At 41.5% G+C, this 22,978-nt stretch overlaps 1 protein-coding gene across 1 annotated transcript in view; it reads left to right on the top strand.

Annotated features, from left to right (window-relative positions):
• The first annotated feature begins 1,099 nt into the window (after positions 1-1,099).
• Positions 1,100-22,978, top strand: part of LOC138839618 (high mobility group nucleosome-binding domain-containing protein 5-like) — a 24,822-nt gene continuing 2,943 nt past the window's right edge. Inside the window, exons 1-6 of the mRNA XM_070039190.1 lie at positions 1,100-1,172; positions 12,661-12,758; positions 16,212-16,347; positions 16,823-16,937; positions 17,482-17,580; positions 21,376-21,413. Of these exons, the coding sequence (XP_069895291.1) occupies positions 16,279-16,347; positions 16,823-16,937; positions 17,482-17,580; positions 21,376-21,413 (321 nt within the window). The 5' untranslated portion in view covers positions 1,100-1,172; positions 12,661-12,758; positions 16,212-16,278. The remainder of the gene's footprint in view (positions 1,173-12,660; positions 12,759-16,211; positions 16,348-16,822; positions 16,938-17,481; positions 17,581-21,375; positions 21,414-22,978) is intronic.

Genomic DNA, 22,978 nt, shown 5'->3' with positions numbered 1-22,978 from the left:
GAAACACTATTTCTGAGTAATGCAATTGAAAGCACATAAGCTCTATTTTTGCTTTAAGGTGTACACTTTCTCACAATCTGTAACATTTCATTTAGTAAGGAGGAAAAGAAAAAGTCAAAAAAGTGTCTATCTCCCTATCATCCTACCTCCTTGTCCAAATAATTAATAGTAATTAGAATCTGTACAGAGAAAACAAACACCCTAGGAAAATGATTCCTCATGACACAAAACCCGTTTAAGGAAGAAAAGTTATCCTGGGGATGGTTACCTGTCTTGGTGGGAGCATATGACAGAATCCATCATATGTTTGAAGGGATGTGAGACATCAATGATCCTAACACTGGTTAAGATGCATTAATCTGACTTGTAGAATTGAAACACCTTTGTATAACTACTAAAAATAAAAAAAAAAACACACACACATCAAGGACCCAAGTTTAATGAGCAGGTTAACTTTAAAATCTCTGGGCCCAGTGAATAAAATAGCATAAAAGATCTGAGCATCAGTGGTTCATGCCTGTAATCCTCACTATTCAGGAGGCTGATCTGAGGATCACAGTTCAAAGCCAACCCAGGTAGGAACGCCAGTGAGACTTTTATTTCTAATTAACTACCAAAAAGCTGAAAATGGAATGGTGGCTTGAGTGGTAGAATGCTTGTCTTGATAAAAAAAAAAAAGCTCAGGAAGAACATCCAAGCCCCGAGTTCAAGCTCCAAGGCCTGCGCACACACGCACACAAATTAGCATAAAAGCAAGAGTGTTTAAATTAACTAGGAATATGAACAAAGGGGAACACTAATCTTAAGGTAAATTTAAACCGAACCCCAACCTACCTTTCCCCCATAAATCCCTGTGATGTTAGACTACTCACTGCACTTGTTATCAGATGTGCCTGCCCCATTCTCTCTGTGTGCTGTCTCTCTATCTTTTCTTCCCTTTACTGATAAACTTCCTTGGTCTCTACTTCAATGCGTCCTCAAATCTTTTTTTTTTTTTTTTGCAACAACGTCAAGAAGTCAGTATCCAAGGCCTCCTCCCCTTTGGACACCTCCTCCCTGGAGCATCACTGCTCACTGATCAAGTAACAGTTCTTTGATGACTTCACCCGGGCCAGAATTGGCTGTTCTTGTGACAGTTGTTTGGGGATTCGTCTGGAATCAACATCATCCAGGTATGAATTTTATTTTTCTTTTTCTCTTTGCTCTTTTTCTCTGTGCTAATACCAGTTTTTCTTGGATCTCAGTCTTTTTCTTGCTTTTTCCCTCTACATGTTGAAGCTACATGCAACTTTCTACCTTCCTCCGGAGAAAGAAACCAAATCCCTGCACTACAAGGGCCTGTGATAAAGTAAATGGGCACTAGGCTTTCCTGACTACCTCAAGCCCTACTGCTTTCCCAGCTAAGGTTGTGGTTTAGATCACTGCCACTTATATATGAAAGCAAACTCATATCATCACACACACAAAACCAGTTTCACCCTGGCTGCTGCCTCTAAATGCCTTTTTTTAATATGCCAGTCCTGGAGCTTGAGCTCAGGGCCTGGGCACTGTCCCTGAGCTTTGTTTGCTCAAGGCGAACACTCTACCACTTGAGCCGTAGACTCATGTTCAGCTTTATTGATGCTTAACTGGAGATACGAATCTCATGAACTTTCTTGCTTGGACTGGCTTTGAACCTCAGTCCTCAGATCTTAGCCTCTTGAGTAACCAGGATTACTGGCTTGAGCCCCCAGTCCTGGCCAAAGTGCCTTTCTTAAATTTTATAAAGATGCATACCCTGAGAACCTCCAGGACCCTTGGAGCAATGTCCCAATCTGAGGCAGACTTGCCAAGATTTAGTGACTAAAACTCAGAAATATTTCACTATAAAACTTGAATTAAAAAAAAGAGCATTCTAAACTTTTTCCTTGTCCCTACACACAGGAGACAGGGGACAAAGTTGTCCTGTTCTCACTGGTCTCCGGCAAGGGTGTGATGCTGGCTGACTCTCAGTTCTCTGTAGGCCATCCAGGCACAATCAGGGTCAGAGATGGAGAGTTCTACTTTATTCACTGGGAAGAAGACTGGCAGTTTCCTTCTCTGACTCCACTCATTCCATTTATGGTTTATGCAGATTTTTTTTGTCCAGCTCTTAATATTCTGGTTTCCTCCCTAATCAGCACCTAAGGCATTTTCATTCAGCTGGGCTTTCTTTTTTTTTCCTATGATTCATGTACTTTTATTGTATTCTTTGTTTTAAATTTTGCTTTAGAATTATAAATTGCTGGGATTTTTTTGCATTGGAATTATCTAAGTTAGAAAAAAAGACTTAAGCACAGGCATTTATATCTGAATCTGAAATTATTCGGTTAACACATAAAGGTTTCCATTCTTGATGTATGTGCTCGCTCTCTCTCTCTTTCTCTCTCTCTCTTCTCTCTCTCTCTCTCTCTCTCTCTCTCTCTCTCTCTCTCTCTCTCTCTCTCTCTCTCTCTCTCATGTACATTTTTTTCTTTCTAGCTTGTCGTGAGAGAGTTCTGTTGTTGAAGGTCATTTTAAAGTTTTGTTATCTTACCCAGCCTTCATTGAATGCAACATTCTGTAAGTCTTAGAGTCTAAAAGCAAATAAGACAATAAAAGAGTCTTTTTAAAAACGAATCCAAGCAGCAGTTCACAAAAACCAGAGAATCTCATAAGGTAGAAGGCCCTCCCCAGCTGTTCTGGTGAAGAAAAATGACCAGAATCGGTTGTAAGTAAAAAGTATACAGAGCAGCCATGACTTTACTCAAACATATTTTATTTATACATATGATTTTTTATGGTTTTTTTTTTTTTGCCAATCATGGGGCCTGAACTTTGGGCCTGGGCTCTGTTTCTCAGCAATTCAGCTCAAGGCTAGCACTCTACCACTTGAGCCACAGCGCCACTTCCAGCCTTTTCTGCTTATGTGGTGCTGAGAATCGAACCTATGGCATTATGCATGCAAGGCAAGCACTCTACCACGGAGCCACCTCCCTAGCCCCTACATATGATTTTTTAAAATCCTTTAAGATTAAAAATTAAGGATAAGTGGGATAAACAAACTCAAACATCCTTTAAGGTTAACTATCCATGGCTTCTGCGTTCATTCAGTCTTCTCCAATGTAATTTTAAAAGCCTAAATATGATTTTTTAACAAAGATAAATTTCTTACCACTGTTAAAGTCATACTTGTCCATCAGTCTCTTCTAAGTTCCTTTATTTTCTATTTAAGAAGGCGAAGGAGAGGCTGAATCCTCAGGGTTGCTCAAGAAAAAGAGATTTCCCCCTCAGAGATGAGTATACTCCCTTAGTTGGACACAGCAATAGTTGGATAGGCCAATGTTGTCTATCCTGGTAGACTAGCATGGATCTAAGGCATGGTCTAGTCTAAGTGTTTAAATGGTCAGATGGGTCTCTGTGCCCATTCTTTTCTATCCTTTAATTTTCTCACAGGTAGACAGTGCAACTGAGAGTGGTATGGGAAATACTATTAACATTCCTGACAATTCTCCCTTAGCATGTACATTAAAACATTGGGATTTTTAAGGACAATATCAAAGGACAAAGATTACCTGTGGCCATTTAATCTTTGTATTTTTTGGCCTTGTTATATGTGCTTAGATTGACATGACTGATGTGCCAAACTAAAACTTTTTGGGTTGAGACAAATCTTGAACTGCAATTACAGAGGGGTTGTGGCCTTTACTCAAGCAACTGGATTGTTTTTCTGTGGGCTCATTCAAAGCATTCAAGATTTAACTTTCAAGCTCTCGACTAAAGAAAAAAGATGTCATTTTAAAACTCAAACAGACCCTATGACTGCATAATTATGGACTTAAAATAGATTCTAAAGTTTGGTTATTTAAACAAATAATGTTAATCCATTTCATTCTGTCTCAGGTATAATTTGGATTCCACCTTCTTTCTCAAGATATTTGAGTGTATTACGGTTCTTTTTAATGTTATTACACTTAAAAAATAAAATTAAAATTTGGGGCTGGGAAGGTGGCTCAGTGGTAGAGCGCTTGCCTTGCATGCCTGAGGCCCTGGGTTCGATTCCTCAGCACCACATAAGCAAAAAGAAAAAAGCCGGAAGTGGCGCTGTGGCTCAAGTGGTAGAGCGCTAGTCTTGAGCTGAAGAGCTGAGGGACAGCACCCAGGCCCAGAGTTCAGGCCCCACAACCAGACCCAAAAATAAATAAATAAACAAATAAATAAAATTAAAATGTATTTAAATTAAATAAAATTTCCTTAGGTCTTCATTAAGAACAAGACTACTAAAATTATTACTTGGAATGAAAGTAATTGTGTTCAACTCACTTTAAATAAAAATTTAAAAAGAAAGAGGAAGAAGGATGAAAAAAGGGCATAAATATATTTTTTAAAAAGAAAATTAATATTATGCACTGCTGGCTCAAGCTGTAATCCTAGTTACTCAAGAGGCTGAAATCTGAGGATTTCAGTTAGAAGCCAGCTGGGGCAGGAAAGTCCATGAGATTCTTATCTCCAATAAACTACTCAGAAAAAAAAAGTTGGAAGTGGCACTGTAGCTCAAGTGGTAGAGTGCTAGCCTTGAGCTGAAGAGCTGAGGGACAGAGCCCAAGCCCAGAGTTCAGGCCCCACGACCGGACCAAAAAAAGAAAAGAAAAGAAAGTTAAGCCAGGCACCAGTGTTCATATCTGTAATCCTAGCTACTCAGAGATTGAGATCAGAAGATTGCAGTTCAAAGCCAGCCCTAGGCAGGAAAGCCCATGAGACTCTTATCTCCAATTAACCTCCAAAAAGCCAGAAGTAGAACTGGCTCAAGTGATACAGTGGTACCCTTGAGCAAAAAAGCTCAGGGACAATACTCAGGCCCTGAGTTCAAGCCTCATATCTGGCACACAAAAAAGTAAAATAAAAAAAATCTCCAAGAAATATCCTCATGATACAATCAAGCTTTTAGAGAAACAAAAGCAAGCCAAATCCCTAATTAGTAGATGGAAAGAAATTATAAAGGTACTGGTAGATATTAGTGAATCTGAGAAAAAGGAAAATACAAATAAACCAAAAGATGGAATCTAATAAAAATACAAAAAAGAATAAATGGAATATCTATCAATAGATAAATAAGATTGACTAACAAAAACAAGAGCCTGACTAAAAAAATAAGAGAAAAGAATCAGATGAAAAGGGAAATGTTATAACAGATACTCATGAAATTCAGAGGCTCATCAGAGAATAATTTGAAAACTTATATTCCAATAACATGAAAATATATGTTTCCAGACACATAACATCTACCAGAATTGAACCCAAAAGCTACAAACCACTTAACTATAACAAGAAATGGGACAGAATCGGTTATGAAAAGTCTCCCAACAAGGCAAGCCCATGACTGGAGAGCTTCACTGTTGAATTCTACCCCATCTTAAGAGATCAACTGTCACCAATACTTATCAAGTTGTTTCAGAAAATTGAAAGGGAAGGAACACTAATAAATTCATTCTATGATACCAGCACTATCTTGATCCTAAAGAGATAAGGAAAAGCAAGCAAGCAAGCAGGCTAGGTGCAGGTGGCTAACACCTGTAATTCTCGATATTCAGAAGGATGAGATATGAACACAATAGCTAAGGAGCAGGGCCCAGGCCCAGAGTTCAAGCACCAGGACCAGAAAAAATAACTGCCACCAGGTCCCAGTGGCTCATGCCTGTAATCATAGCTATTCAGGAGGCTGAGATGTGAGGACCCAAGTTCAAAGCCAGCTGGAGCAGGAAATTCTGGGAAGCTGTAATTTAGAATTAGTCACCAAGAAAAAAAGAAAAGAAAAAAAAGAAAAGAAAGAAAAGAAAAGAGAGAAGGGAAGGGAAGGGAAGGGAAGAAAAGAAAACTCAGAAGTGGAGCCATGGCTCAAATGAGAAAAAGAAAAGCTTAGGGATAGTACCAAGTCCCTGAGTTTGACCCCCAGGACTGGCACGCAAATGCACACACACACGCATGCACACACACACACACACACACACACACACACACACACACACACACACAGAAATTAAAATAAAAAGCAAAATTATAAAAAGATTTCTTTGATGACTATAGACACAAAAAGTTTCAACAAAATACTGCAAACCATATATTTTACATCTTAGGTGCAGATAAAAAAGCATTGACAAAATTCAACGTCCCCAAACAAATGGAAGGTACCTGAAAATAATAAAGGCTGTAAGTTCTGGTCCATGCTTATCTTAGCTGATCAAGGAGGCTGAGATCTAGGAGGCCAGCCTGGCATAAAAGCCTAAAACATCAATCTCCAAAATAACCAGGACAAAAAGCATTGCTAGAGGCATAGCTCAAGAGGCAGAGTGGCAGCCATAAGCAATAAAGCCAAGCAACCGTGGGACCTTAAGTTCAAACTGCAGTACTGGCAAAAAAAAATTTCAATGCTAGAGAAATCAGAACACCTGACTTCAAATTATACCTCAGAATTATATTAACAAAAATAGCATGATATTGGCACAAAACAGGCATATAGACCAGTTAAGTAGATTAGAAGACCCACAAATAAACCCATGCAGCTATACCTGTCTGAAAAGACCACCTCTTCAACAAGTGATACCATAGAAATCAATGCCCACATGTGAACAACTGAAACTAGACCCCTTATCTTTCACTATGAATGGAACTCAATTCAAAATGGATCAAAAACCTTAATATAAGATCTAAAACTACTAGAAAAATCCAAAGAAAACACTTCAAGATAAAGGAAGAGGCAGGATTTTGCAAATAGGACCCCAGTAATACAAGAAAAAGGAGCAAAAATTTCCAAACAGGATTATAATAAGAAGTCAAGTAAGCCAGGCCCAAAGAAACTTAGGTCCCATAGTTTCCCTTATTTGCAATAACTAGTATATGTCTGAGTCAAGCAGAAAAGGTCAGATAAGTTGATGTTAGGGAAATGAACCCTAAGATATGTATTCAAATGTTTTTTTTTCTTTCAGGTGATTGTTTCTAACACATTTATAAGATTATTTATTTGTTGCTTTGTATGTCCCTCCCCCATGGTATAACCCATGCTTTCACTGTATTTGAGGTTGGTATGATTTGTGGAGGGGAAGGGAAAAAACCGTTTAAATAGGGATACAGGTGGATCCATTGCAACAATGAGATGTACAAGTCGTTATGTGGAAAAACGAACTTCATAACTTTGGTGGGGGGGGGAGGAAAACTGGGGGGGGTAGAGGGAGGATAGGAAGGGATGGGAAGGGAAAACAAAGGAGGAGGCTACAATGCTTGATAAGAAATGTACTCATTGGGCTGGGAAGGTGGCTCAGTGGTAGAGCGCATGCTTTGCATGCCAGAGGCCCTGGGTTCGATTCCTCAGCACCACATAAGCAAAAAGAAAAAAAAAAGGCGGAAATGGTGCTATGGCTCAAGTGGTAGAGCGCTAGCCTTGAGCTGAAGAGCTGAGGGACAGTGCCCAGGCCCAGAGTTCAGGCCCCATAACCGGACTCAAAAAAAAAAAAAAAAAAAAAAAAAAAAAGAAATGTACTCATTATCTTGCCCATGTAATTGTAACCCCGCTGTACAGTATTTTCACAATAAATTTGTTTTAAAAAGGATTATAATAAGTTTAAAAGCTTCTTGGGCTCTGGATGAAGCTCAGTGGTAGAATATCTGTGTAGCAAGTTCAAAGACCTAGTTTTAAACCCTAACACTGCAAAATAAAGGAATCAGTAAATAAGTGAGTAAATAAATACTTCTGCAATCAAAGAAAACAATTATCAGGGTAAAGAGATGACCTATAGAATGGGTGAAAATCTTTGACACACTATTATCCAGACTATATTAAAAAGAACTCAAAAAGAGACTGATAGAGAGGGTTACATTGATTGAAACATAATTTAATGTGTGGAAATAGAACAATGAAATCTCCTTCATAACTATAGAAGCTATAAAATTAAAATTAAATAAAAATAAAAAATTAAACACCTAAAGAAAAGCAATCCACTTAATGAATGGGAAAATTATCTGGATTGTCTCAGAAGTACAAAGGGTCAATAACCACATGAAGAACTGCTCAACATCTTTAACTTAAAAGGAAAGGCAAATCAATGCATTCTTGAGATTCTATCTCACCCCAATCAAATGGCTATTATCAAGAAAATAAACAAGAACACATGTTGTCAAAGATATAGTCAGAGGACAACCCTTACACATTATTAGTGCAAATATAAACTTGTGCAACCACTATAAAAACCACTGGTGTTCACTCCTGTAATTCTAGCTACTCAGGAGGCTGAGATATGAGGATCGCGTTTCAAAGTCAGCCTCAGCAGGAGAGTCCAAGAGATTCTTATCTCCAATAAACTACCAAAAAATCTTATAGTAAAGTTGTGGATCAAGTGGTAAATTGCTAGTCTTAAGCAATAAGAAGCTTAGGGACAGCACCAAGGCCCTGACTTGAAGCACCAGGACCAGAAAAAAAAAGTAAAAACAGATCTATTATAAGAGTTGGCATCATCACTTTGCAGTATATATTAGAAAGAATGTAAGTTAGCATACAATAGAGATACTTACACATTAATATTTATCAGAGCACAATTCAGATTAGCCAAGTTATAGAATCAGCCTCGGTGCCCATCAACTGATGAGTGACATAAAAAACTAGTATATATGCACAGCAGAATATTATTCAGCTATAAAGAATAAAATTTTATGCTGTCTGCAGAAAAATAGATGGATCATGTTAAGCAAAATAATTGAAACTCAGACTGATAAACACTACATTTTATATATATATATATATATATATATATATATATATATATATATAATGAGAGAGAGAGAGAGAGAGAGGGAGGGAGGGAGGAAGGGAGGGAGGGAGAGAGAGAGAGAGAGAAAAGCTAGAAGAGATCTAAAACAGGTGCCAGTGGCTCACACCTGTAATCCTAGCTACTTAGGAGGCTGAGATCTGAGGATGGAGGTTTCAAGTCAACCTGGGCAGGAAAGACCGTGAAATTCTCTCCCCCCCTTCTCTTTCTCTCATCCATCTTGGGGCTTGAACTCAGGCCTTGGACGCTGTCCCTGAGCTGTTTTGCTGAAAGCTAGTGCTATAGTGCTCTACTACTTTGAGCCACTACAGTGCCATTTCTAGTTTTCTGGTGGTTAATTGGAGGTAAGAGTCTCATGAACTTTCCTGCCTGGGCTGGCTATGAACCACAATCATTAGATCTCAGCCTCCTGAGTAGCTAGGATTACAGGCGTGAGCCTCCATAGCACAGCTTGACTGTGAGACTTTTTTTTTTTTTAACATTTTTATTATTATTATCTTTAGTTGTTCAAAGAAGTTCCCATTCTACAAAACAGTATACGAATACAAGGTGTCTGACAACATTGTCACTTATCCTCCTAACCCATCCCTTCTCTAACTTTTCTTTTCTTTGACTATGAGACTCTTATCTCCAATTAACTTACAAAGAAAGTCAGAAGTGGAGCTATGGTTCAAGTGGTAGAGCACTAGCCTTGAGCAAAATTGTTTAGGGCCTGAATTCAAGCCTCAGGACCAGCACCAAAAAAAAAAGACACAAACATAAAAGAGATAAAAGAAGTACTATTATGGAGGTAGTAGTGGATGATGTGAAGAGAAAAGAGAAGGGAGGGGAAAAACATGATCAAAGTATATTGTGTATACATATGAAAATATCAAAATAAAACCCACTTTTAAAAACTGGAGAAAAGAGCTCGGCACCGGTGGCTCACACCTGTAATCCTAGCTACTCTGGAGGCTGACATCTGAGGATCACGGTTTAAAGCCAGTCTGGGCAGGAAAGTCTGTGAGACTCTTATCTCCAATAAGCCATCAGAAAACTGGAAGAAGCACTGTGGCTCAAGTGGTAGAGTGCTTGCCTTGAGCTGAAGAGCTGAGGGACAGTGTCCAGGCCCAGAGTTCAATCCCCACAACCGAAATAATAATGGAGAAAAGAGAAAAGGGAAATACAAGGAAGAAAAGGAAGTAATAGAGGCAATGATCATGATCAAAGTATATTAGATGTACATATGTAAGTAGTAGGGAAATCTCTCACATTGTGTAATTATAATGTTCTAATTTAAAAAAATCTAGTGAATTGTGAGAAATTTTGTTTCACAAAATCAGAGTGCTTGGATCAGCAGAGGAAAAAAAAAAGGATCATTTTGAAAAGCTAGAATCCAGAGGTCTGCCTCATGCTGCATCTGCTGATGTTCGGAACCAATGCAGCAGAGTCCTGTGCTTCACTGTGGGATAGGACAGGCTGCTTCCTCTCTGAGTTTCCAGGCTGGTGATCCAGGACAGCATGGCTCATGTGTTCCAGCTTCAGGCATTTAGAGACTCTGTAGCAGGAGCAGCCATAGTGAGATTGGCAGAGCATGTACTTACCCTGCTCTACAACAAGCGGCTGTGTGGCTAATGGCCTGACACTTGCACATCAGCCATGTAGGAACTACTTTAGCTAGAGTAACAAGCTGGGAATGTCACTACAGTAAAGTACTTGCCCAGTGTGTATGAGGCCCTTAGTTTCATCTCTGACGTTGAAAAAAAGGAAGGAAGGAAATAAGGAAAAAGAAAAAGAAATTACAAATCCTTGATTAAAGAAAAAGCCACATGGTTTGGTAGCTCAGTGGTAGAACACTTACTTAGCATGAACGAGGCCCTGGTTTCAGTCTTCAGAACTGCAAAATAAATAAACAAATAAATAAAAGTTAATGAAAATAAAAATAATTGGGTAAAACAGTTGAACAAAAGATATGTAGGTGACATAAGCACACAAAAGGAACTTGAACTTGCTCTGCGGGTGCTCTACCACTTGGACCATGCCTCCAACCCTGCCTTTTGCTGTTATTTTAGAGATGAAGTCCTGAGAACTTTTCTGCCTATGTTGGCCTTAAACCAGTAACTTATAGGTCTCAGCTTCCTGAGTAGCTAGGATTACAAGCACAAGCCACCGGTGTCCAGTTTAAACTGTAATAATTTCTTTTTATCAACTTTTAAAATTGTCACAGGTTATTACAGAGGCCTTGGGAAAGATTCCCTAATCAGGGAAAGTTAGAGACTAATAGGAAGGATTTAAGATAGTAATGACTTTTTTTTTTTTTTGGTCCTGGAGTTTGACCTTAGGGCCTGGTGCTTTCTCTGAGCCTCTTCCTGCTCAAAGCTAGCGCTCTACCACTTTAGCCACAGCACAGCGCCATGTCTGGCCTTTCCTTAGCAATTTTTTAGAAATGAGAATGTCATGGACTTTCCTTCCCCTGGCTGACTTCAAACCATGATCCTCAGATTTCGGCATCCTGAGTAGCTAGGATGAGCCACTGAAGCACAGCAACAACTCCTTAATAATAACAATAAAATGATACTTATATATATACACACATATATATGCATGCTGAAGGGCAATAGTGGCTCACACCTGTAATCCTAGCTACTTAGGATGCTGAGATCACAGGATCGAGGTTTGAATCCAGAAGTGGAACTGTGGCTTGAGTAGTGGAGCTAGTTTTGAGCAAAAAAGCTCAGAGACAGCACCCAGGCCATAAATTCAAGCCCCAGAACCTGCAGGAAAACAAAAACAAAAAAAACAAACAACAGCAAAAAAAAAAAACCCCACCAAACTGTAATAACCTGTAAGCGAGAAAATCTACGGAGGCATGGTTAAAGGTGACAAAGGAGTTTTATTAGTTGTTCTGCAACCCTGTCCTGGGTTACCTCAGAACTAGGAGTAGCTGCAACCTCCAAAGGGGCAAGTTTTTGTTTTTTTTTTCCTTTTTCCTCCTTCCCTCAGGGCTTTCTAATCTCCATGCGCCACTCCACTCTCCACTAGTCTCTCCCATCTCCATGGTCCTCTCCTCTCTGCAGGCCTTTCTGGTCTCTGCAAACCTTTCCACGAACCTCTCTCATCTCCACTCCACTTGCCTCTCTACTTCTCTGCGGGCCTCTCTGATCTCCCCAGCCTCTTGGCTCTTCACAAGCCTTTCCACCTCTCGACCGGCCTCTCAGCCTTTCTGCCGGCCTTTCCACTTCTCAGTAGCCTCTTACCTCTCTGCCAGCCTCTCTAGCCTCTTCTCTGCCGGCCTGGGTCTCCCCTCAGGCCGGCCGGGGCTTCCCCTCAGGCCAGCCCGCAGCCTGGGTCTCCCCTCTGGCCGGCGGGGCTTCCCGTCAAGCTGGTCCATGGCCCGGACTCTCCTCAGGCCTGAGGAGAGCCCCGGCACTGCTCGGCTCCAAGAGCCCCGTTCCCATGCGGTGTCTCTCCTCCCTTCTCAATCTCCTCCCCAGAACCTCCTCCTCTGTATGTTGGGTGGCCTGCCCCCCAAACCGCTCTTTGAAGCCCCAACTCCCCAGTGGCCTGGCACGAGTGGCGGTGATGTCAGCGTGGGGCTGCCCCACAGGTTTTCATGAAACAAACAGAAAAATACTAATAAACACCCTGTAGTGGGTAGGAAAAAAATGGAGGTTGAATGCAAAGAGAAAATCGGAACATGCGTACTAGCTAGCAATCATCATCATTATAATAATATTCGCGCCCAAACGTTTGAATTCCCTCCCACTCGCCTTGAGAAGAACTACCTATCTCGAGTTTTGAGACATAGACCTACACGCCTGTCTCACTATTCCCGCCCACTTTTATGAGCTCTGATTGGCAATTTCAGATACACTATTGCTTTGATTGGCTGGTCATCGTTGGGAGTGGAGTTTCAACTCGCGGTCTCTGCACAGATCATACTTTCGCCATTTCGGCATCTCTGAGGTAAGTTCGCGTGGAGGGCTGTGGCGGCGGAAAGAAAACCGAGTGCTGGGCTGTGAATAGCAGGTGGTTGGTGGTGGTGGCACATACCCTCTGTAGATCACCACATTATCTCTGTTTCTTTTTACTGTACCTTCTGAAATGTTTGTTTTAGGACTGAAAACTGGTTTAAGGTTTTTCAGGTTAATTCTTGTACAGGCCACCCCCCCCCCAAAAAAAAACCCCTACCTTCCATCTCAGGCTGCTTCTTTATAAACCTCAGCACGCCTCCCCATATATACTCAAAGGGGGGAAGGGGCGAGTTAAAAATGCATGCTCACGGGTGCTATCTGTGGGCTGGGAAATGGGAAGGTTCCTCGGAGAGTAAGCATTCCCAGTCTCTCCAGACGATGTAGCAAAATAATGTAGCAAAATTTGGTCTCAGAAAGGGGGGAAAAAAAGTAAAAGTACGCATGCGCTAATACATGTACTGAATTGCAGTATCACAGTATACGCGATAAACATAAGTATGAGCAGTTTTTATGTGCCAATTAAGTTTTTTTAAGTTAAAACTAGCCGGGCACAGGTGGCTCACGCCTGTAACACTGGCTACTCAGAAGGCTGAGATCTGAGCATCGCAGTTCACGAAGTTAGCCTAGGCAGAAAAGTCTGTGGAACTCTTATCTCTAATTAGCCACCCAAAAAAGCCAGACATGGAACTGTGGCTCAAAGTGGAAGAGCGCTAGCCTTGAGGACAAAGAGGCTCATGGACAGCAACCAGGCCTTGAGTTCAAGCCCCCAGACTGGCAGTGGTTGGAGCAGGGGAGGTTAAAAATAGCCAGGTGCAAGTAGATCACTCCTATAATCCTAGCTATTCAGGAGTTTGAGCTATGAAGATCATGGTTTGAAGCCAGCCCTGGTCAGGATTGTCTGTAAGGCTCTGATCTCCAAAAAAGAGCTGGAACTGAAGCTGTGGTTCAAGTGGTAGAGTGCTACCCTTCAGCACAAAAGCTCCGGGACAGTGCCCAGTCTGAGTTCAAGTCTCAGGACTGGCACACAAAAAAAGTTTAAAAAGTTAAAAACTATAAAAGAAAAAAATCATAATTGATTTGTCTGGTAGAAATTGATTCTAATTTTTATTATTTATTTATTTATATTTATTTTTCTTTTTTTAATTTTTCTTTTTTATTTTTTTACTCTTTTTTTTAAATTGTGAAAATACCATATAGAGGGTTACAATTACATGGGCAAGATAATGAGTACATTTCTTATCAAGCGTTGTTGCTGCCTCCTTTGTTTCCCCTGCCCATCCCTTCCCATTTAGTTTTCTTTAGAAAGGTAACTTCTTTGTACTGGTCCTGGGACTTGAACTCAATGCCTGGAAGCTGTCTCAGAGCTTTATTTGCTCAAGGCTAGTGCTTTGCCACTTGATCCACAGCTCCATTTCTGGCTTTTTCAGGTGTCTATTTGGAGTTAAGAGTCTCATAGACTTTCCTGTCTGGGAAGCTTTCAAAGTGCAAGCTTCAGTAATCAGCCTTGTGAGTAGCTAGGATGGCAGAAATGAAACTCCAACACCTAGCTAGAGAAATAAACTTTAACCTCCAAAAAATATGTAATGTTCACTCACTTCCCTGATTCCACAACCAGAATTGTCTTGTTTGTTCTTTTGAGGTAGGATTTCCTTTACGTAGTCTGATTCTCCTGCCTCAGCTTTCTTTTGCAAAACTATTATCAAGTAATTGTACAAAGGAAATGCCATTTAAAAAAAGCAGTTTAGGGCTGGGAATGTGGCTTAGTGGTAGAGTGCTTGCCTAGCATGCATAAAGTCTTGCATCCACTTCTTCAGTACCATAGCAACTGAAAAAGCCGGAAGTGGAGCTGTGGCTCAAGGGGTAGAGTGCCTTGAGCTTTGACTAAAAGAAGCTCAGGGACAGTGCCCAGGTCCTAAGTTCAAGCTCCACGACTGGCAAAAAAGCAGTTTATGAATCCAATACATCTGAATCAGTGTCACATTCTTCAACAATCTCACCTCCCACCCACTGCTTTTGGATCTACCCCTTCCCTTACTTTTCTGAATTTTATTGTATATACAATTAATTCTTTTTTTATTTTTATTGTGAGAATACCATACATGGGCAAGATAATGAGTACATTTCTTATCAAGCATTGTTGCCTCCTCTTTGTTTCCCCTTCCCATCCCTTCCCATACTCCCCCTCCCCCCCCACCCGATCCTCCCCTCACCCCCCACCAAAGTTGTAAAGTTCGTTTTTCCACATAACAACTTGTACATCTCATTGTTGCCATGGGTCCACCTGTATCCCTGGTTAAACGATTTGTTTTTTCCCTTCCCCTCCACAAATTATACCAACCTCAAATACAGTGAAAGCATGGGTTATACCGTGGGGGAGGGACATACACAACTAATTCTTGATGACATTCTCTCCCTCATTCTCCCTTCATTTGTCTACCTCCCTCCCTTTTCCTGACCCCCCTCCCCCTTGCATGTACCCATTTCCTTGTGCTCAGCTTTTTTTAAGTACTAGCTCACAGACCTCCCAACAAGGATTTTTTCCTTTTTTATTTATAATTGATATAAAATAATTATGCATATTTTGGGGGCACAGTGTGAAAAATCAGCATATATGTAATGTGTATTGATCAAATTAGAATAATTAGCATTTTTCAATATTCAAATATTTATCATGTCTTTGTGAGGCTTTGAAATTATTTATTTGTTTGCGGTACTGGTAATTGAGGCCAGAGCCTCACATTCTTCTAGTTCTTTGCTTGTTTTGTTTTAATCTTTTAAATTGTTATTATAAAGGTGAAAATACAGAGGGGTTTCAGTTCCATAAATCAGGTAATGAGTATATTTCTTTTTGGGCAATGTCACCCTTTCCCTCACTCTTTCCCAGTTTTTCCCTCTAGTTCCCACCCACAAGTTGTACAATTCATTTTCAACAGTGTCTAGAGATACCATCACTATATAAGTGCAGGGTGACCTGGAAATTTTGATCCATCTTCTTTATCATCCTTAGTGCTGTGCTGGGAATATATGTGTGGATAACCTCAGCTTCTATTTCTTTATAAAATTCATAATTGGTGATTGAAAACTGTAGTCACCTTACTGTTCTGTAGAAACTGGAAATTAGTCCACTGCTCCAATTATATTTGTTATTGGCCTTTTCCCTCTTTCCAGTCTCTACTAACCACTATTCAACTTTTATCTAATATGAAATCAACTCTTTTTTCCAGTGTTGGGGCTTGAACTCAGGGCCTGGGTGCTATCCCTGAGCCTCCGTGTGCTCAGGCTAGCACCATACCACTTCAGCCACAGCATGCACGTGTGTATGCACGAGAGTGTACTTTCTCAGAGACAAACAGATACCAGGATAGAGAAAAGTAGAACCAAATTCCAGGTGACTGGTTGAGTGTTGCTGATCTTCCATGATTTATCCCCTCTCCTCTCTTCTCAGGACCTTCAGCTGTGTGGCTGTTGTGAATCAGTTTGTGTACCTTTGAGGCCATACTATTTCCAGTGCCATGAACAGTGACGGCTCCTTTTCAAAAATCCCCAGGGAAGATAGTCAGAACTCACCAGAGAAATACCAGGTGATATGATCTGTGGGGATGCAGAGGAGTGGTCGGGGGCAGGGCATAACAAATAGGTTTCTTAGAAGATAAGAGTGGAGGCACTGGGGGATAAGGAATGAGGTTTCAGGAGTAGCTGCAGAGCCTTAGCACATTTCCAAACTCACTCTCCAGCCAGCTCCACTGGTGACAGCAGGTCTGTGACATTGTACCATACTCAGTGACTTCTAGTCTATTCTGATGAGACCTAACATGTTCCAGCTGATATAGCCAGAGTCTCAGAAAATTCTAAAAGGTGACAGGAGAGCAAGCTAGTGGCACACCCTGCTCTAAGCATGGTAGAGACTGGGCAAAGTCACCTTTTCCCTCTTGACCATCATAATTATCCCAAAAGGATCATCCCCATTTCCCTCATGTAGCAGAAAAAGTAACTGGGATGAGCGACATGTAGGTCTAGCTAAGTAGCTACTACAATTAACTTTGCCTTCTTTTCTAGGCCTTCGAGGATATTTCCAAATATTTCTCCAAGGATGAGTGGGAAAAGCTGAGCTATTCGCAGAAAATCTCCTATGTCTACATGAAAAGAAACTACACCACCATGTCTAGCCTAGGTAACAAGTAGTTCTGGGTATAGACAAGCTTGGAAATTATGAACAACCTCTTATATAAGTTCCATGCATGGCCTCTTCAACTGTAGCAAATTCCCACTCACCCACACATAATGAGGGTTTTTGCTCTTGTGCAGGGAGAAATGCACCCTGCTCTTTTATATTATATGCAAAACTGAGGACAAGAACTGGCCACTATAGGACTCAGACCTGTGGTCTACATATTTCCCTCCTGCTGGCCTTTGTTCTGATGAGAATATCTGTCCATGAAGCATGTCAGCACCAATTCTTCATTGTTCCTCTCAGATTGTCTGTATCAATGAACACGATTACTTTTTTGTCAGTTGTGGGGCCTAAACTCTGGGCCTAGGCGCTGTCCCTCAGCTCTTCAGCTCAAGGCTAGCACTCTGCTACTTGAGCCACAGCGCCACTTCGGGCTTTTTCTGCTTATGTGGTGCTGAGGAATCGTACCCAGGGCCTCATGAATGCAAGGCAAACACTCTACCACTGAGCCACCTTCCCAGCCCACATAATTACTTCTTTCTAGGTTTCAGTGCCACCCTTCCACCTTTCATGGAACCCAAAGAGATGGCGGAGGAATCCCTGGGTACTGATTCTGACGAAGGCTGCAGCCACGATAACATGGGTGAGTGGACAGGAGGACTGTAAAGGTTCTTATTGAGTCAAACTGCTTATTTAGCTTCAGCTGCCTGGTCAATGGTCCCAAGTACCTCCTCTCTCCCTCATATCCCAAACTAAGTGAAAAAGAGTTGATAAATGGAAAATGAGAATATATAGTATGGTGGAAAAGTAAATGCATAAATAAGCCAGGTACTATTGGCTAGCATCTGTACTCATATCTACTCAGGAGCCAGACACCTGAGAATTCTGTTTTAGAGCCAGCCCGGGCAGGAAAATCCATGAAAGTCTTCTCTCTAACCAGCAAAATACCATAAGTAGAGCTGTGACTCAAGTGGTAGAGTGTTATCCTTGAAGGGGAAAGTTAAGGGACAGTGCTCAGGCCCTGAATTTAAGCCCTAGTACCAGCATAAAAACAAATAAGTAAATGCATAAAAAGCTGAGTGAGAACAAAACCATCAAATTCAGGAGAGGGGATAAAGTACAAAAAAATGGAGGGCAGAGAAAGTAGATGGCTTTTTGTTGTTTTTAGTTGTGGGGCTTGAACTCTGGGCGTGGGCGCTGTCCCTCAGCTCTTTAGCTTAACTCGAGGCACAGCGCCACTTCTAGTTTTCTATTGGTTTATTGGAGATAAGAGTCTCATGGACTTTCCTGCTGGGCTGGCTTTGAACCCTGATCCTCAGATCTCAGCCTCCTTAGTAGCTAGGATTATAGGTGTGAGCCACCAGTGCCTGGCAATTAAAAATTTTTTTTGGTCGTGGGGCCTGAACTCTGGGCCTGGGCGCTGTCCCTCAGCTCTTCAGCTCAAGGCTGGCACTCTACCACTTGAGCCACAGCGCCACTTCTGGCATTTTCTGCTTATGTGGTGCTGAGGATTCGAACCCAGGGCCTCATGCATGCAAGGCAAGCACTCTTACCACGGGGCCACCTTCCCAGTCCTTAAAATTTTTTTTGATGATACTAAAATTTGAATGTAAAGCCTTCATGCTTGCTAGGCAGGCAATCTACAAGTTGAGGCACACCTCCAGCCCATTTTACATTTATATATGTAATATGTATGTATGTATATGTGCATGCATGTATGTATGCATTTTGCCAGTGTTGGGGTTTGAACTCTGGGCCTGGTCACTGTCCCTAAGCTCATTTTGGCTCAAGGCTAGCAACCACCACTTAAGCCACAGTGCTACTTCCAGCTTTTTCTTTGATTAACTGGAGATAAGAGTTTCATGGACTTTCCTGCTTGGACTGGCTTTGAACCTGGACCCTCAAATCTCAACCTCCTAAGGAGCTAGGATTATAGGGTGTGAGCTAGTGATACCGGCTTTTTTAGTTTATTTTTAGAAAGGGTCTCATATTTGGTTTTTCTTTTTGTTCCAGTACTGGGGCTTGAACTCAGGGTCTGAGAGCTGTCCTTTAGCTTTTTTGTGGGGGGGGGGAGGGGTCCGGTTGTGGGGCCTGAACTCTGGGCCTGGGCACTGTCCCTCAGCTCTTCAGCTTAAGGCTAGCGCTCTACCACTTGAGCCACAGCGCCACTTCCGGCTTTTTTCATTTTGCTTATGTGGTGCTGAGAAATCGAACTCAGGGCCTCAGTCATGCAAGGCAAGCTTTCTACCACTGAGCCATCTTCCCAGCCCCTGGCTTTTTTTTTCTTTCTTTCTTTCTTTTTTTTCAAAACTGGCACTCTACCAATTGAGCCACTGCTCCACTTCTGGTTTGTTGTTGTTAATTAGATGTATGTGTCTCACAGAGTTTTTTCCCCAGGCTGGCACTGAAGAGCTAGGGTTACAGGTGTGAGCCATGGACACTGAGCATCTGTCTCATACGTTTTTGCTCCAAAATTCCCCTACTTCTGCTTCTTAAAATTGCTGAAGTTACTGGCGCATGTTACTGTGTCCAGCTTTTTTTTTTTAATTGAGGTGATAGGGTTTCATTAAATTGTTTTGCTCGGGGGCTGGGAAGGTGGCTCAGTGGTAGAGCGCTTGTCTTGCATGCATGAGGCCCTGGGTTTGATTCCTCAGCACCACATAAGCAGAAAAAGCTGGAAATAGCACTGTGGCTCAAGTGGCAGAGTGCCAGCCTTGAGCTGAAGAGCTGAGGGACAGCACCCAGGCCCAGAGTTCAGGCCCCACGACCAACAAAAACAAGGTGTTTTGCTCAAGCTGACCCTGAATCTCAATTCTCCTAGCTTTATAGGCATAGGCCACTATGTCTAGCTCTGTTTTTAATATTTTGACTGATGAAATCATTTTTATTTTGTCGGTTGTGGGGCCTGAACTCTGGGCCTGGGCGCTGTCCCTCAGCTCTTCAGCTCAAGGCTAGAGCTCTACCACTTGAGCCACAGCTCCACTTCTGGCTTTTTCTGCTTATGTGGTGCTGAGGAATCAAACCCAGGGCCTCATGCATACAAAGCAAGATATAATTTCCCATAATTATCTGTACATTTTAACTGTTGTGGGTGTTTTGGGGGAGATTGTTTGTCTTTAGAGGTGGGGTTGGTAGTAATACTGATGTTTAGACTAAGCCTGAAACTTGCTAGGCAGGTGCTCTTACCACTGAGACATAACTCTGGACCTGTTTTTTGGTTGATTTTTAGTTGTCATTTATTTTTGAGATGGGATCTTACTTCCTTTCCAGGTATGTGGCCTGGGTGGGTTCAATCTACCTATGCTAGATTTCCCAGTTAGGATAACAGGAGTACACCACTGAACCTAGCTCTTGGTTAGGAGAGAAGGCATCCTCCCCCCCCCCATATTTTCTGTCTGATCTGACTTGAATTTCAATCCTCTCAATTTCACTCTCCCAAGTAGCTAGGATTACAGGCATGAGTCACCAGCGCCCAACTAAATATTTCTTCTTCTTTTTTTTTTCTGTGTCAGTCCTGGGGCTCGAACTCAGGGCCTGGGCTCTGTCCCTGAGCTTCTTTATACTCAAGACCAGTGCTCTACCACTTGAGCCATCGCTCCACTCCTGGCTTTTTTGGTGGTCTATTGCGGAGAAGTGCCTCATGGACTTTCCTGCTGGGGCCAGCTTCAAACCTTGGTCCTCAGATCTCAGCCTCCAGAGTAGCTAGGATTACAGCTGTGAGCCATCTATAATCTGGCTGAATGTTTCTTTTCTTTTTTAGGGAAATGTTTCTTTTGTTAACACTGTTATTAAGTCAAAGAACAATTAGGAAATTTATTTAAAGGATAAATCTACCAAAACTCAGTGCATAAGAAAGTGATTAGCAAATGACAAATGACGATAGGTATTTCCCTATATTTTACCAAAGCCAAATATCATCTCATCCTCAATCAAACCTGATTCCATACTGGGTGCCCATGGCTTACACCTGTAATCCTGGCTACTCTGGAGGTTAAGACCTACGGCTCTCAATTTTAAGTTATCCAGGGCAGAAAAGCCCACAAGACTTCATCTGCAATTAACCAGCAAAAAGCCAGGAGGAGGTATGACTCAAGGGGGAGAGTGATAACCATCGTCCCCCTCCCCTGCAATGCTGGGAATGATATAGCACACCTATGACATCAGCTATTTAGGAAGTAGAGATAGGAGGAATAAAGTGTGAGGACAGACAGCTATCTGAAAAACACTTCAGAAGCCAAAAGGACATGGGGAGTGGTCTAAACAAGCACTTGTTTAGTAAGCACGAGGCCCTGAATTCAGTCCTCAGTTAAAATATTTTTTAAAAAGAAGCCAACTTAATACAGCTCCTCCACAATGATATGATTGCAATCTTTTGCTCCAACATGGGGAATTTTTACCAAAAAGGACAAAAATTGTGATTTTTTTCACTCTCTTTCAGAGAAACATTCTGGCAAGCAACTGACAAAACGTCCAAAGGTGAGTATCTCCTAAATCTAGAGGACCAAAGCACCTATGTCCTTTCATAGATGTCAATATTACTAAGAGTAGAAGAGTTACCAAAAAATGTACTAGCCTCAGTGCCTCCCTTTTCTTGTCTTTGTTTTCTTTTTCTTTTTTAATTATCTTGCAAATGTTAAATAAAAGCTCAAGCACTTATTTTACATCCAATCCATCCTCATCTCTTTATCACAATGTCCAATATATTATAACTTAATACTTTATACTTAAAATCAAGATAGCTAAAACTTTTGTTGTTGTTGTCAGTCATGGGACTTGAACGTGAGGCCTGGGCACTATGCCTGAGCTCTTTTGTGCTCAAGGCTAGCACTCTACCACTTTGAACCACAGTGCCACTTCTGGTTTTCTGGTGGTTAATTTGATGTAAGAGTCTCACAGACTTTCCTGCCTGGGCTGGCTTCAAACCGAGATCCTCAGCCTCCTGAGTACCTAGGATTACAGGTAAGAGCCACCTGCACCTGGCTGTTAATACTTTTTTCCCCCAAAACTAATGCCACATATTATCGTAAGCAACTCATATGGATTAATTTATTTACTCCTTAAGAAAACCTAGCTGGCCACACTTCATTGACTCATGCCTATAATCCTAACTACTCAGGAGGCTGAGATCTGAGCATCACAGTTGAAAGCCAGACTGGGCAGAAAAGTCCCTGTGAGACTCTTATCTCCAATTAACCACTTAAAAACGAGAAGTGGCATTTGGCTCAAAGTGGTAGAGTACTAGCCTTGAGCTGAAGAACTGAGGGACAGCGCCCAGGCCCAGAGTTCAGGCACCACGACTGACACACACACACACACACACACACACACACAGAAGGGAATTATAAGTATAAACAGTACTTAAAAATTCAAAAGTATGTTCCTTTAACTTGTTTTGTTTTTGTTTTTTGAGCCAGTACTGCGCTTGAACTCAGGGCCTCATACTCTTATTTGGCCTTTCTGCTCAAGGCTGGTGCTCTACTACTTGAGTGAGCCATACTTCCACTTCTAACGTTTTGCTGGTTAATTGGGGATGACAGCCTCACAGACTTTCTGTCTGAGCTGGTTTTGAACCTAGATCCTCAGATATTAGCCTCCTTAGTAGCTAGGATTATAGGCATGAGTCACCAAAGTTTAGCCATTAACTTGATTTACATGTGTTCTCTATTCTATGAATGAGGAAGCTGAATGAAAGGAGGCTTAGGATTATTGACTGTGAGACACAGTGATTAAACTGAATTGAAATGGTACCACCTTGCCTAATTCCACATTGTGTTCATACTAGCATAGAGTGGTATGCCCTATCTGGTACCACTTCCTTTGCTGCCTATATCAATTCATGTGGCTAATTTCTGTCCCTTCCCTCACCTTCCCAGCAGGGCCTAACTCCCTTTCTTCACTTTTACATTTACTTGTCCCCATAGCAGTCCATAAGTTTATTTGTGACTCCCCCGCCCCCTTCTAGAAGCACTTCTTCTCACAGACCTTGCATGGTTTTCTTTCCCCAATCTTCTGGATAGTACACTCTCAATTTCAAAGAGACA

The sequence above is a fragment of the Dipodomys merriami genome, unplaced genomic scaffold (genome assembly GCF_024711535.1).
Source record: "Dipodomys merriami isolate MVZ:Mamm:240054 unplaced genomic scaffold, mDipMer1.0.p SCAF_3, whole genome shotgun sequence".
NCBI classification, from domain to species: Eukaryota; Metazoa; Chordata; class Mammalia; order Rodentia; family Heteromyidae; genus Dipodomys; species Dipodomys merriami.
This window is presented reverse-complemented; position numbering and strand designations above follow the sequence as displayed.